General features: G+C 51.4%; 1 protein-coding gene across 2 annotated transcripts in view; it reads left to right on the top strand.

Annotated features, from left to right (window-relative positions):
* YLPM1 (YLP motif containing 1) overlaps positions 1–16,952 on the top strand; it is a 94,370-nt gene that overhangs the window by 21,659 nt on the left and 55,759 nt on the right. For both annotated transcript variants that reach the window (XM_069951169.1, XM_069951170.1), the window contains 4 exons: positions 4,897–5,888; positions 5,991–9,968; positions 13,769–13,871; positions 14,881–15,088. In XM_069951169.1, coding sequence (XP_069807270.1) covers positions 4,897–5,888; positions 5,991–9,968; positions 13,769–13,871; positions 14,881–15,088 — 5,281 coding nt within the window. The remainder of the gene's footprint in view (positions 1–4,896; positions 5,889–5,990; positions 9,969–13,768; positions 13,872–14,880; positions 15,089–16,952) is intronic.

Below are 16,952 nucleotides of genomic sequence, written 5' to 3'. Positions count from 1 at the left end.
AGTGTATATACATACAGACACTGAGGGAAGTGGTACTGTGCAGTGTATATACATACAGACACTGAGGGAAGTGGTACTGTGCAGTCTATACATTCCCCCCCCCCCCCCCCCCCCCCCCGCACTGACTACCGCACCTGGCCGCCATCACAACAGACACTACCAATCAGCCGCCCAGGCCGCGGTCCCCCCACACAGATTAGTGGCCAGCCGCCACCCCTGCCGTCCCTCCGGTTGTACTCACCCACTATCCACAATCTTGGTGCCGCTGGGGTGCACTTGAACAACCGCCGGGTGAGGAGAGGCAGGAGACGGCGCTGGAGGAGTGTGGCGCCTCTGCGGCCGTCCGTCCAATGAATGACGGACGTGCTGGATGACGTCACTGGAGAAGCGTGTGACGTCATCCAGCACGTCCGTCATTCAATGGACGGACGGCCGCAGAGGCGCCACGTGATTCGGCGCAGCGTGCGGAAGGCGGAAGTCCTTAAAGGGACAGCGCGCTGCCGGGGCCAGTCGCAAATGGCGCCCAGATTAATAAATCTGGGCGCCATTTGCAAGATATCAGTCGCATTGGCGACCATTTTGGTCGCCATCTGGAGCCCTGAGATAGATAGATAGATATATATACACATATATATATATATATATATATATAATACACACACACACACGGAGAGGTATACTAGAGATAGATAGATAGATATATACACACACACACACACACACACACACACACACACGCGCGCACACACATACACACACACACACGGAGAGGTATACTAGAGATAGATAGATTTATATATATATATATATATATATATATATATATATATACACAGTCAAAGAGAGCACGTATGTGTATATATATATATATGTAGTCACTGGGTCTCCTCTTGGTGTGGAGGTCTCTTATAAGCCGTCGGCTCCAGTATATATATACATGGGGGGGGGGGGGTCTCTTCTTATAAGCCGTTGGCTCCAGTATATATACCCATGGGGGGGGGCTCTTCTTGGTGTGAAGGCTTCTTATAAGCAGTCGGCTCCAGTATATACAGTATACACATGGGGAGGGGGTCTCTTGGTGTGGAGGTCTCTTATAAGCTGTCGGCTCCAGTATATATATACATGGGGGGGGGGGGTCTCTTCTTGGTGTGGAGGTCTCTTATAAGCTGTCGGCTCCAGTATATATATACATGGGGGGGGGGGTCTCTTCTTGGTGTGGAGGTCTCTTATAAGCCGTCAGCTCCAGTATATACAGTATACACATGGGGAGGGGGTCTCTTGGTGTGGAGGTCTCTTATAAGCCGTCGGCTCCAGTATATACAGTATACACATGGGGAGGGGGTCTCTTGGTGTGGAGGTCTCTTATAAGCAGTCGGCTCCAGTATATACAGTATACACATGGGGAGGGGGTCTCTTGGTGTGGAGGTCTCTTATAAGCCGTCAGCTCCAGTATATACAGTATACACATGGGGGGGTCTCCTCTTGGTGTGGAGGTCTCTTATAAGCCGTCGGCTCCAGTATATACAGTATACACATGGGGGGGGGGGGGTCTCTTCTTATAAGCCGTCGGCTCCAGTATATATACTCATGGGGGGGGGCTCTTCTTGGTGTGAAGGCTTCTTATAAGCCGTCGGCTCCAGTATATACAGTATACACATGGGGAGGGGGTCTCTTGGTGTGGAGGTCTCTTATAAGCTGTCGGCTCCAGTATATATATACATGGGGGGGGGGGGGGGTCTCTTCTTGGTGTGGAGGTCTCTTATAAGCCATCAGCTCCAGTATATACAGTATACACATGGGGAGGGGGTCTCTTGGTGTGGAGGTCTCTTATAAGCAGTCGGCTCCAGTATATACAGTATACACATGGGGAGGGGGTCTCTTGGTGTGGAGGTCTCTTATAAGCCGTCGGCTCCAGTATATACAGTATACACATGGGGAGGGGGTCTCTTGGTGTGGAGGTCTCTTATAAGCTGTCGGCTCCAGTATATATATACATGGGGGGGGGGGGGGTCTCTTCTTGGTGTGGAGGTCTCTTATAAGCCATCAGCTCCAGTATATACAGTATACACATGGGGAGGGGGTCTCTTGGTGTGGAGGTCTCTTATAAGCAGTCGGCTCCAGTATATACAGTATACACATGGGGAGGGGGTCTCTTGGTGTGGAGGTCTCTTATAAGCCGTCGGCTCCAGTATATACAGTATACACATGGGGGGGGGGGGTCTCTTCTTGGTGTGGAGGTCTCTTATAAGCCGTCGGCTCCAGTATATACAGTATACACATGGGGGGGGGGGGTCTCTTCTTGGTGTGGAGGTCTCTTATAAGCCGTCGGCTCCAGTATATATATACACATGGGGGGGGTCTCCTCTTGGTGTGGAGGTCTCTTATAAGCCGTCAGCTCCAGTATATACAGTATACACATGGGGAGGGGGTCTCTTCTTGGTGTGGAGGTCTCTTATAAGCCGTCGGCTCCAGTATATACAGTATACACATGGGGGGGGGGGGTCTCTTGGTGTGGAGGTCTCTTATAAGCCGTCGGCTCCAGTATATATATATAAACATGGGGGGGGGTCTCCTCTTGGTGTGGAGGTCTCTTATAAGCCGTCGGCTCCAGTGTATATATATATATATATACACACATAGGGGGGTCTCCTCTTGGTGTGGAGGTCTCTTATAAGCCGTCAGCTCCAGTATATACAGTATACGCATGGGGAGGGGGTCTCCTCTTGGTGTGGCGGTCTCTTATAAGCTGTCTGCTCCACTATATATATATATATATATATATATACCCATGGGGAGTCTCCTCTTGGTGTGAAGGTCTCTTATAAGCTGTCGGCTCCAGTATATATACCCATGGGGGGGTCTCTTGGTGTGGAGGTCTCTTATAAGCAGTCTTGTCTTGCAGGCCATGTGGGTGGAGGTCCAGTATATATATACCCATGGGGGGGTCTCCTCTTGGTGTGGAGGTCTCTTATAAGCCGTCAGCTCCAGTATATACAGTATACACATGGGGGGGTCTCCTCTTGGTGTGGAGGTCTCTTATAAGCCGTCAGCTCCAGTATATACAGTATACACATGGGGGGGTCTCCTCTTGGTGTGGAGGTCTCTTATAAGCCGTCAGCTCCAGTATATACAGTATACACATGGGGGGGTCTCCTCTTGGTGTGGAGGTCTCTGATAAGCTGTCTTGTCTTGCAGGCCATGTCGGTGGAAGTCCAGTATATATATACCCATGGGGGGGGTCTCCTCTTGGTGTGGTAGTCTCCTCTTGGGGTGGAGGTCTCTGATAAGCTGTCTTGTCTTGCAGGCCATGTCGGTGGAGGTCCAGTGTGTATATATATATATATATAATATATATATATACCCATGGGGGGGGTCTCCTCTTGGTGTGGTGGTCTCCTCTTGGTGTGGAGGTCTCTGTTAAGCCGTCTTGTCTTGTAGGCTTTGTCGGTGGAGGTCCAGTATATATATACCCATGGGGAGGGGGTCTCTTGGTGTGAAGGTCTCTTATAAGCAGTCTGCTCCAGTATATATACCCATGGGGGGTCTCCTCTTGGTGTGGCGGTCTCTGATAAGCCGTCTTGTCTTGCAGGCCATGTCGGTGGAGGTCCAGTATATATATACACATGGGGTGGTCTCCTCTTGCTGTGGGGGTCTCCTCTTGGTGTGGAGGTCTCTTATAAGCCGTCGGCTCCAGTATATATACCCATGGGGGTGGTCTCCTCTTGGTGTGGGGGTCTCTGATAAGTCGTCAGCTCCAGTATATATACCCATGGGGGGGTCTCCTCTTGGTGTGGAGGTCTCTTATAAGCAGTCTTGTCTTGCAGGCCATGTCGGTGGAGGTCCAGTATATATACCCATGGGGGGTCTCCTCTTGGTGTGAGGGTCTCCTCTTGGTGTGGAGGTCTCTGATAAGCCGTCTTGTCTTGCAGGCCATGTCGGTGGAGGTCCAGTATATATATACCCATGGGGGGTCTCCCCTTGGTGTGGGGGTCTCCTCTTGGTGTGGGGGTCTCTGATAAGCCGTTTTGTCTTGCAGGCCATGTCGGTGGAGGTCCAGTTTATATATATACTCATGGGGGGTCTCCTCTTGGTGTGGGGTGTCTCCTCTTGGTGTGGTGGTCTCCTCTTGGTGTGGAGGTCTCTGATAAGCCGTCTTGTCTTGCAGGCCATGTCGGTGGAGGTCCAGTATATATATACCCATGGGGGGTCTCCTCTTGGTGTGGGGGTCTCCTCTTGGTGTAGAGGTCTCTGATAAGCCGTCTTGTCTTGCAGGCCATGTCGGTGGAGGTCCAGTATATATATACCCATGGGGGGTCTCCTCTTGGTGTGGGGGTCGCCTCTTGGTGTAGAGGTCTCTGATAAGCCGTCTTGTCTTGCAGGCCATGTCGGTGGAGGTCCAGTATATATATACCCATGGGGGGTCTCCTCTTGGTGTGGGGGTCTCCTCTTGGTGTGGAGGTCTCTGATAAGCCGTCTTGTCTTGCAGGCCATGTCGGTGGAGGTCCAGTATATATATACCCATGGGGGGTCTCCTCTTGGTGTGGGGGTCTCCTCTTGGTGTGGAGGTCTCTGATAAGCCGTCTTGTCTTGCAGGCCATGTCGGTGGAGGTCCAGTATATATATACCCATGGGGGGTCTCCTCTTGGTGTGGGGGTCTCCTCTTGGTGTGGAGGTCTCTGATAAGCCGTCTTGTCTTGCAGGCCATGTCGGTGGAGGTCCAGTATATATATACCCATGGGGGGGTCTTCTCTTGGTGTGGGGGTCTCCTCTTGGTGTGGAGGTCTCTGATAAGCCGTCTTGTCTTGCAGGCCATTTCGGTGGAGGTCCAGTATATATATACCCATGGGGGGTCTCCTCTTGGTGTGGAGGTCTCTGATAAGCCGTCTTGTCTTGCAGGCCATGTCGGTGGAGGTCCAGCTCCAGCATTACGAGGTTCAGCAGAAGCAGTTCTTGCCCCTTCTCCAGGAGTGGGAGAATCAGTTTAAGAAGTGGCAAGAGTTACTGCAGACGTACCCACACAAGGACCAGCTTCAGGACTACCACGTGCAGTGGACGTCATGGCAGACACATATGAAAGCCACAAAAACTCAGCTCAAAGACAAAGTTGCTTCTCTAAAAAATCTCAAGCAGCAGTACGGGGGCAACCATTACATTGCTGTGGTTCCTCAGTACCCTTCTTATTCCCCAGTCCTGCCACCTCCTGTCCCAGCTGCTGCTGCACCCCCAGGAATCACTGTACCCCCTCCTTTTCCTTCTCCTGGACCAGCAGTGTATAGCACTGTTCCCCCTCCTCCCTTACCTACCGTAATGGCACCCTCTTATCCCGAGGCTGCTCCTCCTCCTCTACCCTCTGTGTCTGCCCCTCCGTTGCCGCCTGTCACCACTGCCCCACCTCCTCCCCCACCAGCTAGCACAGATCTTGTTGAAGCAGAGCCGCCACCTTTACCACCCTCCAATACAGGCAGTTCTGAAGCGGCTGCCACCCCTCCTCAAATGTTAGACAATGCTCCGCCGGCTGAGGTGAAGCCTTCCTCCCCCCAGCTTGTAGCCTTCACCGGCTCCTCTGGCCCTCCTGTAGAAGCAGACACCCCTGAGGATAAAAGTGTGCCCCCAGGCCTTACCTATCAGGCCCAGCAAGCTCTGAAGAATGCCAAAGCCTCCTCATTAAACCCTCCGGCCAAGAACACTCCATCGGTTCCATCTCATCAACGTGCATCGGAATTACCGACCACCCATCTTGATTCACAGTCATCGGAGAAACACCCCGATACACAAGATGTGGACTCTAAACCTTCAGTGTTTTCAGCTGGTTTGTCATCTGTCCCGGAAAAGGTTTTGGCACCTCCTGTCCCACCAACAAGCCAAGCAATGACTCTGCCCGGGCCGAGGTAAGGCTGGAGCAGCTGCTCTGGGGATCAGGTTGTGCTATTGAATGATTAATGTCTGTGTATCGATAAAGCTGATCTCTCTCATGTGCTTCTTTATAACAGATTTCCTGGCTCTCAGGCTTCAAGATTTCATGCTCCTCAAGGAGGACAGCTTGATGGACCCAGAGGGCCGCTTAGTTTTCGTGCTCCTCGTCCATTTCACGATGGAAAGTACTTTCACAGCTCTGGTTTGCGTCCAGATACTTTCCCAGGTCAGAACCAGCACTTTTCTAAGGAGCAGCATTCTGAATCTGTACTGGACCCTGCAGACGGTGGCAAGGATCTGCCCAGCGTAGAGCATGGTGTCCATCTACAGACCCCGCACCAACAACCCTGGAGAGCTGAAGAGAACAAGTGGGAGAAAGGTGAACTTCATCGGAAGAAGTGGGATGAGCATCATGTGCCTGCAAACAGATGGGACCAGCCAGAAGAAGCTTTGCCTCAGACATGGGACAGATCTTCTGCTCCCCCACAACGCAGTTGGGACAATTCCGGTAGAGACAAATGGGATGCTAAAGACAGTCCATTTACTAGTATGGCAATCAGATCCGATGGACAGCCTCAGGACAATATGGATATTGGGGAAACCCACAAGAGCAGTCCTGACAGGCAGGGTGTAAGCAGAACTGAGGCTTTCCCAAGGGACATAATAGATAAACAGGAAAGCGCTCAGTTTGATAGGCTAGATAGCCGGAGGGATCCAGGAGATAATACATGGGGAGACCCTCCTGATAACAACTGGGGTGGCTTAGATCCTCAGCACGATGAATGGAGTGGCCCAGATAGAGGACTTCAAGATAGGTGGAGCACTGCAGACAATACTCCAGACTGTTTTGGGGATGCTGGTAGGCCAGGCTCAGATAGGGTTAGACATCGCGAGGGACCACTAGATAGGTTTAATGCTCATGAGGTTCCATTTCATGCACCGAATCGCTTCCGTTTTGGTGCTCCAGACATGCCTCCACGTGGAAGAGCTAGATTTCCTGGTGGACCTACACCGGGCAGATTTGTTGGCCCAGAGGGATTCTACCGAGAGAGGTTTGACAATCCTGAAGGATTTGCAAGGGACTGGTTTGGTGGTGCAGAGGGTGGGCGTCGAGATCAGTTTAGCAGTCCTGAAGATCGTCCTAGAGATCTTAATGAGGGCCCTAATTTCCCACCACCTAGAAACCGTTTTGGTGGCCCTAAACTTCCTCCAGAACGGTATAGGGGGCCTGAATTTTCCCCTAACACAGATCAGTGTGGTCCTGTTGGCGGGTCTCGCAATAATTGGGGCTTCTCGGAGGAACTGGACAGATTCGATAATGTGCAGGACAGCTGGGCAGGTAATAGGGCCCCAGGTATTAAGCGTGCTGGTAGACAAGAGTGGCATTCTGGGGCTGAGATGATGGAGGGGCAACCGCCTGTGCCTATGGAGGTTCCCATAAACAAAGACCTGCATGTAGATGCAGAGTGGAAGAGACCTCGAGATCCCACAGCGGGCGAGCAGTGGGGGAAGTTTGTTTTTTCTCCTGATAACCAGAAGAGTCGTCCTTCCTTACCTCATGACAGTGCAGCAGACAAGGAGACCCCATTACCTGATGTGGCAATAAAGACTGATGAGCAAATGGCTCCCAAGACTGGAACATTCCATAGCCGCTTCTCTGCAGCAGGTAAGCAAGCGTTGAAGGCTCCTGGTGCCGGAAAAACTGTTGTAGAAATGGACAACACTGACAAAATTTCAAGTGAATGCTTTCCCAACGCAGAAAATCCATCTGTAGCCCCCCAAGAGGTGAGGCCAGAGTCTCCTACAGGTAAGAAAGCAGATGACACTACAAATTCCAAGCCACATTCTGCACAGACAGATGGGAAGGACTTACCGGGAGCCGAAACAAGAACAGGCACACAGGCTGAGGCGACCGCTCCTGTAGGCAATGCTGCTCTGCTGAGTGGGCTCAAAGAGTCTCCTGCTTCTTCTAAAGTGCCTGTAGTGAGCGATAAAAGGCTTCCTGCCCCAGAGGCAACAAAACACAATGTACCAAAAGTTCCTCCAACCAATGATGCCGCTCAGACACCAGTGAAGCCAAATGAGATCCAGGTGTCCTCTGATAACTCAGCTGCCCCTCAGCCTCCTACTGTAAAAAATGACCCTTTATCTTTCTCTGCTCAATCTGCTCCAGCTCTTAACATCAGACCTGGTGCTCCCCATAATGCCTCCCCAGCCATGTTTGGAACTCGTCAAGCTGCTCCTCCTGTCAGACCTGGAGCCCCTCATTCTGCTCCTCCGGTCAGACCTGGAGCCCCTCATTCTGCTCCTCCGGTCAGACCTGGAGCCCCTCATTCTGCTCCTCCGGTCAGACCTGGAACACCGCTTGTTGCTTCTCCTTTCAGGCCTGCACTTATTCAGAGTGCTGTTCCTGTGAGAACTGGAGCACCTCGGGGATTTCCTTTAGTCAGGTCTGGTGCACCTCGAGCCTCGCCACCTGTTAGGCCTGGAGCCCCTCTGCCTCCTCCTCCACCTGCTAGGCCCGGTGCTCCTTGGGCTTCTCCCTCCATTAGACAGGGCATTCTTCAGGCAGCTCCACCAGTCAGGCCTGGACAAGTTAGAGGAGCACGCCCAATTAGGCCTGGTGCACCCAGGATGCCTCCCCCTGGTAGACCCATTGATTTTCAGGCCCCAATTTCTGATGAGTTTGATGTGGATAAACCCGAAAATGAGGACAATGAGTATGAACAGCCTTTAGGTGCAGATCCTAGGGCACAACAGTTCTTTAAAAGGAGCGATCTTAAGTCAATGAATGAACCGCAAATTCAGTCAGACCATGATCCTGTGCTAGAAAGAAAGCCGATGTCCAGGATGCCTGGTCCAGACACTTATCATGGACAAATGAGGCCGAATTTTTCTGAGCAAGACCTGGACAGTGTAGAAAGTCATTCACACCAGGATCCAACAAGAATAGGTAACTTTAGAGACTATGAGATGTCAGAAGAACCTGAGTATTATTCAGATGATTTCCCCAGCCAAGGTCCTGGAAGAGGAGGTAGTTTTGATCCAAGGTTTCATCATCTGTCCAGGGGGCGATCACGGGGATTTGTTCGTGATAGGCTTCCACCCAGACCAGGTAGTCGAGATATGATAGAGATTCCCAGTGACAGAAGTTTTGAGCCTAGGGACCCATATTTAGAGGAGAGACCCCTGTTAAGAGAGGATCCAGATGACTTACCAAAATTTGATCGAGAGGCCTTCCGTGGGGAACCAAGGTTTTTTGAAAGGGAGAGGTTTTTAGATCCTTTGTTAGATGATCGAAGGAGAGACCTTCCTGTGGATCGGCCAAGAAATGAGGCCTGGGAAAGGGAGCGATACTGGCGTGATCGTGAACCGGAGATTGCAAGGGACCTGTATTTCAGGGATGAGCGTCTCCCTTTGCCCATTCCTCCCCTGCCTAGTGATTTAGATGTGAGATGTGACCCTTGGCTTCGGGAGAGAAGTTTAGAGAGAGAAGGCTTCTATGATAGAGCGGAGAGACGTTACCTATTTGACTCTGATGTTGGTAGAGATTTTCCTAGAATTCCACGTGATCTCGATCTTCCTCTCAGAGATAGAGACTGGCTGCCGCCCCGGAGGTCTCTGTCACCACATCGTCCTTTTTCCCCTGTTCAATCACGTCCTGCTTTGCCTCCTCTTCCTCCTCTTGAAGACTACCTGAATGACAGATGGAGGCTGGACAGAGACCTTGCAGACAGAGATTTTCGTGACCGTGTGGAGCTCAGGATTCGGGAATATCCTGACATACCCCTGTGGCGCGAAGAGAGAAAGCGCAACGAAGTGTTAGGAAACCCAGATCTAGAACCCAAAGATGACCGGTGGTTTCCATCTGAAAGAATAATGGAGGAAAGAAGGAATCTGCTTCCAGCTCAACCATCTATAGCACAGGAGCTACTCGGGCTTCCTGGACAGACCACTGTACCACAGTCTGAATCCGCTGCCCATGGGGTGGTCGCATTGAGCCAGAGACAACATGAAATCATCCTGAAGGCCGCTCAGGAGCTCAAAATGCTTCGGTGAGTAAAGTTTAATGTTGTATTGTTAACGTCTTGGTGCCACCTGCGGGCGGTATCTTTATGGTGGATGGTACGAGGGAGTGTATAGAGCAAGCTGAGATGACTCCACCCCATGGTGAGTGTTGGCCATGTATATTCTTACCAATACTGCTGCCACAGCCAGGGTCAAAGTCATGATACCAGCCGACCAGCCATGGTCAATGGTATCTCCAACATCTGAGAGGTTAGACAGAGCCAGGATGATGTGAATTAAAAAGAATAATAAAGGAGCACTCTGTACTTAGTGTATCTTGCTGCCCTTATATAAAAACCTATTAAACATCGTTCTCCACCTTCCCCTTGTCTTCTGTTTCCTGTATACATTACAGGAGAAAGAAGGAAAAGGGGGAACTTGATAGTTAAGAAACAAGGGTCCATACATGATCCTAGGCCTGGACTGGCCCACATGTTAGTGGAGACCTGGTAGCGTAGGACAGACATGTCTGTACATGATCCTAGGCCTGGACTGGCCCACATGTAGTAAGTGGAGACCTGGTAGCGTAGGACAGACATGTCTGTACATGATCCTAGGCCTGGACTGGCCCACATGTTCTTAGTGGAGACCTGGTAGTGTAGGGCAGACATCTCTGTACATGATCCTAGGCCTGGACTGGCCCACATGCTCTTAGTGGAGACCCGGTAGTGTAGGACAGACATCTCTGTACATGATCCTAATCCTGGACTGGCCCACATGTAGTAAGTGGAGACCTGGTAGTGTAGGACAGACATCTCTGTACATGATCCTAGGCCTGGACTGGCCCTCATGTTAGTGGAGACCTGGTAGCGTAGGACAGACATCTCTGTACATGATCCTAGGCCTGGACTGGCCCACATGTTCTTAGTGGAGACCTGGTAGTGTAGGACAGACATCTCTGTACATGATCCTAGGCCTGGACTGGCCCACATGTAGTAAGTGGAGACCCGGTAGTGTAGGACAGACATCTCTGTACATGATCCTAGGCCTGGACTGGCCCTCATGTTCTTAGTGGAGACCTGGTAGTGTAGGACAGAAATCTCTGTACATGATCCTAGGCCTGGACTGGCCCTCATGTAGTAAGTGGAGACCCGGTAGTGTAGGACAGACATCTCTGTACATGATCCTAGGCCTGGACTGGCCCACATGTTCTTAGTGGAGACCCGGTAGTGTAGGACAGACATCTCTGTACATGATTCTAGGCCTGGACTGGCCCACATGTAGTAAGTGGAGACCCGGTAGTGTAGGACAGACATGTCTGTACATGATCCTAGGCCTGGACTGGCCCACATGCTCTTAGTGGAGACCCGGTAGTGTAGGACAGACATCTCTGTACATGATCCTAGGCCTGGACTGGCCCACATGTAGTAAGTGGAGACCCGGTAGTGTAGGACAGACATCTCTGTACATGATCCTAGGCCTGGACTGGCCCACATGTAGTAAGTGGAGACCTGGTAGTGTAGGACAGACATGTCTGTACATGATCCTAGGCCTGGACTGGCCCACATGTAGTAAGTGGAGACCCGGTAGTGTAGGGCAGACATCTCTGTACATGATCCTAGGCCTGGACTTGCCCACATGTTCTTAGTGGAGACCTGGTAGTGTAGGACAGACATCTCTGTACATGATCCTAGGCCTGGACTGGCCCACATGGTAGTGTAGGACAGACATCTCTGTACATTTTCCTAGGCCTGGACTGGCCCACATGTAGTAAGTGGAGACCCGGTAGTGTAGGACAGACATCTCTGTACATGATCCTAGGCCTGGACTTGCCCACATGCTCTTAGTGGAGACCCGGTAGTGTAGGACAGACATGTCTGTACATGATCCTAGGCCTGGACTGGCCCACATGTAGTAAGTGGAGACCTGGTAGTGTAGGACAGACATGTCTGTACATGATCCTAGGCCTGGACTGGCCCACATGTAGTAAGTGGAGACCCGGTAGTGTAGGACAGAAATCTCTGTACATGATCCTAGGCCTGGACTGGCCCACATGTAGTAAGTGGAGACCCGGTAGTGTAGGACAGACATCTCTGTACATGATCCTAGGCCTGGACTGGCCCACATGTTCTTAGTGGAGACCTGGTAGTGTAGGACAGACATCTCTGTACATGATCCTAGGCCTGGACTGGCCCACATGTTCTTAGTGGAGACCTGGTAGTGTAGGACAGACATCTCTGTACATGATCCTAGGCCTGGACTGGCCCACATGTTCTTAGTGGAGACCCGGTAGTGTAGGACAGACATCTCTGTACATGATCCTAGGCCTGGACTGGCCCACATGTTCTTAGTGGAGACCCGGTAGTGTAGGACAGACATCTCTGTACATGATCCTAGGCCTGTACTGGCCCACATGTTCTTAGTGGAGACCCGGTAGTGTAGGACAGACATCTCTGTACATGATCCTAGGCCTGTACTGGCCCACATGTTCTTAGTGGAGACCCGGTAGTGTAGGACAGACATCTCTGTACATGATCCTAGGCCTGGACTGGCCCACATGTTCTTAGTGGAGACCTGGTAGTGTAGGACAGACATGTCTGTACATGATCCTAGGCCTGGACTGGCCCACATGTAGTAAGTGGAGACCTGGTAGTGTAGGACAGACATCTCTGTACATGTTTCTAGGCCTGGACTGGCCCTCATGTAGTAAGTGGAGACCTGGTAGTGTAGGACAGACATCTCTGTACATGATCCTAGGCCTGGACTGGCCCACATGTAGTAAGTGGAGACCCGGTAGTGTAGGACAGACATCTCTGTACATGATCCTAGGCCTGGACTGGCCCTCATGTTCTTAGTGGAGACCTGGTAGTGTAGGACAGAAATCTCTGTACATGATCCTAGGCCTGGACTGGCCCACATGTTCTTAGTGGAGACCCGGTAGTGTAGGACAGACATGTCTGTACATGATCCTAGGCCTGGACTTGCCCACATGCTCTTAGTGGAGACCCGGTAGTGTAGGACAGACATGTCTGTCCATGATCCTAGGCCTGGACTGGCCCACATGTAGTAAGTGGAGACCCGGTAGTGTAGGACAGACATGTCTGTACATGATCCTAGGCCTGGACTGGCCCACATGTTCTTAGTGGAGACCCGGTAGTGTAGGACAGACATGTCTGTACATGATCCTAGGCCTGGACTGGCCCACATGTAGTAAGTGGAGACCCGGTAGTGTAGGACAGACATCTCTGTACATGATCCTAGGCCTGGACTGGCCCACATGTAGTAAGTGGAGACCTGGTAGTGTAGGACAGACATCTCTGTACATGATCCTAGGCCTGGACTGGCCCACATGTTCTTAGTGGAGACCTGGTAGTGTAGGACAGACATCTCTGTACATGATCCTAGGCCTGGACTGGCCCACATGTTAGTGGAGACCCGGTAGTGTAGGACAGACATCTCTGTACATGATCCTAGGCCTGGACTGGCCCACATGTAGTAAGTGGAGACCCGGTAGTGTAGGGCAGACATCTCTGTACATGTTCCTAGGCCTGGACTGGCCCACATTTACAGGGCGTTGTCTGCCCCACACTACTCCACTTGGTTCATGTGGGCCAGTCCGGGCCTAGAATCATGTACAGAACCCTGTCCCACTACTGATGACTGCTTGGTACATTTGAACCAGGCCTAGGATCATGTACATGCCTGTCTGCCCCACAGCAGGGACGGTACAGTGATAAGTAGTCAGCTCTGATCCCGATGTGTTGTCAGGATGTTATGTGGATGCTTTGACATAACTCCTGCCCTAAGGACATGGCCAGATCCCTAACCTTGCCGTTATAATCCATAGGGAACAGAAGGAGCAGCTGGACAATCTGAAGAATTTCTTAAGTGATACAAATCCTTCCGATCCCCTGAAATCTGTAGTGGATCCCCAGGTGGAGGTGTTACAGGTGAGCGAGTGTCCCGTCATTGTACTTATAGCGGGGGATTGTGGGGGCGTCCATATAGTGGGGGATTGTGGGGGCGTCCATATAGTGGGGGATTGTGGGGGCGTCCATATAGTGGGGGATTGTGGGGGCTTCCATATAGTGGGGGATTGTGGGGGCATCCATATATTGGGGGATTTTGGGGGCGTCCTTACAGGGGGGGATTGTGGGGGAGTCCATATAGCAGAGGATTGTGGGGGTGTCCTTATAGTGGGGGATTGTAGGGGCGTCCATATAGTGGGGGATTGTAGGGGCGTCCATATAGTGGGGGATTGTGGGGGCGTCCATATAGTGGGGGATTGTGGGGGCGTCCTTATAGTGGGGGATTGTGGGGGCGTCCATATAGTGGGGGATTGTGGGGGCGTCCATATAGTGGGGGATTGTGGGGGCGTCCATATAGTGGGGGATTGTGGGGGCGTCCATATAGTGGGGGATTTTAGGGGCGTCCTTATAGTGGGGGATTGTGGGGGCGTCCATATAGTGGGGGATTTTAGGGGCGTCCTTTATAGCGGGGGATTGTGGGGGCGTCCTTAACGGGGGATTGTGGGGGTGTCCATATAGTGGGGGATTGTGGGGGCGTCCTTATAGCGGGGGATTGTGGGGGCGTCCTTATAGCGGAGGATTTTGGGGGCGTCCTTATAGCGGGGGATTGTGGGGGCGTCCTTATAGCGGAGGATTATGGGGGCGCCCTTATAGCGGGGGATTGTGGGGGCGTCCTTATAGCGGGGGATTGTGGGGGCGTCCTTATAGCGGGGGATTGTGGGGGCGTCCTTATAGCGGAGGATTGTGGGGGCGCCCTTATAGCGGGGGATTGTGGGGGCGTCCTTATAGCGGGGGATTGTGGGGGCGTCCTTATAGCGGAGGATTATGGGGGCGCCCTTATAGCGGGGGATTGTGGGGGCGCCCTTATAGCGGAGGATTGTGGGGGCAGTGTTTGCGGCTTGATGCTTCATCTTCGTTTCTTCGCCCTCAGAGGCCGCTAGACGCACTGGAGAAAAGAGAGGAGGCGGATGTCCTCTCTACACGGGCCCCAGGCGGCAGAGGGCCCGCAGAGCACTGGGATGAAGACTCCTTCAGCGGCCTCTGGGATGAAGAGCGACAAGCGGCCCATGCGGCCAATCTTCCTGTTGGGTCCAAACTCTCCGGAATTCAGCAGACTGTGGACTACGCCCATGGCAGAGGTGAGGCCCCCATTACCAGAGGTGCTGTGTACACTGTGTGACCAAGTCCCAAACCAAGACCCTTGCTTGGTATATCAACAATGGGACACGACAAAATAGTACTTGCCAAATACTCCCTCTTTTTATATATATATATATTGCAAAGTTCATATACAAGGCAAAGATTGCTCTCACATAAGACAAAAAGAGAGCGAGTCCCCACAGTGTCCTGGAGAGGTGGACGCTGGTCCTCACGGTGCGATGCTCTGCAGCTCTCTGTCCCCCCAGGCTCTGAGCCGCTGGGAAGCAGATGATGCCGCCACGTACGCCACATTCCCAGGGAGGAGCCCTCCTTCTCCAGCGCTGCCGGCCGCCATATTTATACCAGATATCACTATAACAAAGATTTCTCATAAGGAGATCAGACTATTACAGCCCAGGTCTGTGCGCAGCCTCTTCACCCTCTTATTTCTATCCTCGCACTGATGAGACGTCACATAGGTCCATAGCAATGATTCCATGGAGATAGAGAGACATTACAGGTATATATATCTATCCAGGCTGTATCTCTCTGAAGTAGTTTCCTCTCGGTTTTATATCCCACCACAATCTCCTCACACGCCGCCCATATCAGATCCGATACCTTATGTAAGTGGCGAGCGGCTGTCCTCCCCCCGGATGGCTCCCGGCCTCTTTAGCGCTTTCTATCTATTTTAGTTAGTGTGAATAAGTGCGAATGGCAGACCTATGCTCATTAGCTCTTATACGTACTTCTCGTGATGTCTGTCCAACGTAAACTAACCCAGATAGCATTTCAGTTTATACATAACGTTACTTGTTCTACATGTGAATAGGCCCGTCAATTTCCTGATCTTTCCATTGTGAGGAGGACAGCTGGAATCGCCTTGAATTATGCTGCTGCGACAAGCAGGGAAGACGCCTGTTTTACAAGATCTCCTTCTCATGTGTCTTGTTGCTGTGGCCTCACCGCTGTCTCATCATGTCGGCTATGTCCCTGTTGGTGGCTGGTTAATCTAGCGTATTTGTGGCCACGGGTCAGTAATGTCCAGTACTTATTCATACGTTTCCTAAATAATACAGCAGGATTATCCTCTTTGGACACGCAGGTCTGGGGCCCACTTCAGCTGCTACATTGCTCTTTGTCTTTTATAGCAAAATCTGTCAATCATCTGTCTACTTTGATCATTCTTACAGATGCGCTTCACTCGCATCATCTGGCTTTTCTTTATGCCTAAAGGTCATCGGGGCATGATAACTAGAATGGGGCAATAAGTTGTTACCATCCATTTTCTTCTGGAACAATTTAGTATCCAGTTGTCCATTACTTCCAAATATTGTAGCTTTTCTTCATGCGCCTCTACTGTGACCTGTTCATGAACACTGTGCACCTATGCGACACCTGTCAAAAGCTGCTGTTCTTCTTGGTGCCTTTCCATAGTAAGAGCACGTCGCCGACATACCTGACGCAGGTGTGCACCCGGTGACTATGTCCATGGCCGGCAGCCACTAGTCTTCAAACATGGACATGAAAATGTTAGCAATACTGGGGGCTACTGGAGACCCCATAGAAACGCCTGCAATCGAAGAGAAAGTTCATCTCCAAATCGGAAGTAGTTTCTGAGTTCTAAGAAAACGAGTAGTCCTATTGTCCGGTGCAGCATCTAGACATAGTTTCCCACTAACCATAATTAAAGGCGATTCCATCTGTCCTCCTCACAATGGAAAGATCAGTAAATTGAAGGACATGTTCACATGGAGAACGAGTAACGTTATATACAAGCTGACTTGCCCGTCTGGTTTACGTTGGACGGACATCACAAGAAGTGACACTAACTAAAACAGACAGAAAGCGCTAAAGAGGCCG

Source organism: Dendropsophus ebraccatus, chromosome 13 (assembly GCF_027789765.1).
Source record: "Dendropsophus ebraccatus isolate aDenEbr1 chromosome 13, aDenEbr1.pat, whole genome shotgun sequence".
Lineage (NCBI taxonomy): Eukaryota > Metazoa > Chordata > Amphibia > Anura > Hylidae > Dendropsophus > Dendropsophus ebraccatus.
The sequence above is the reverse complement of the archived record's forward strand: the minus strand, read 5'-3'. Positions and strand labels throughout refer to the sequence as shown.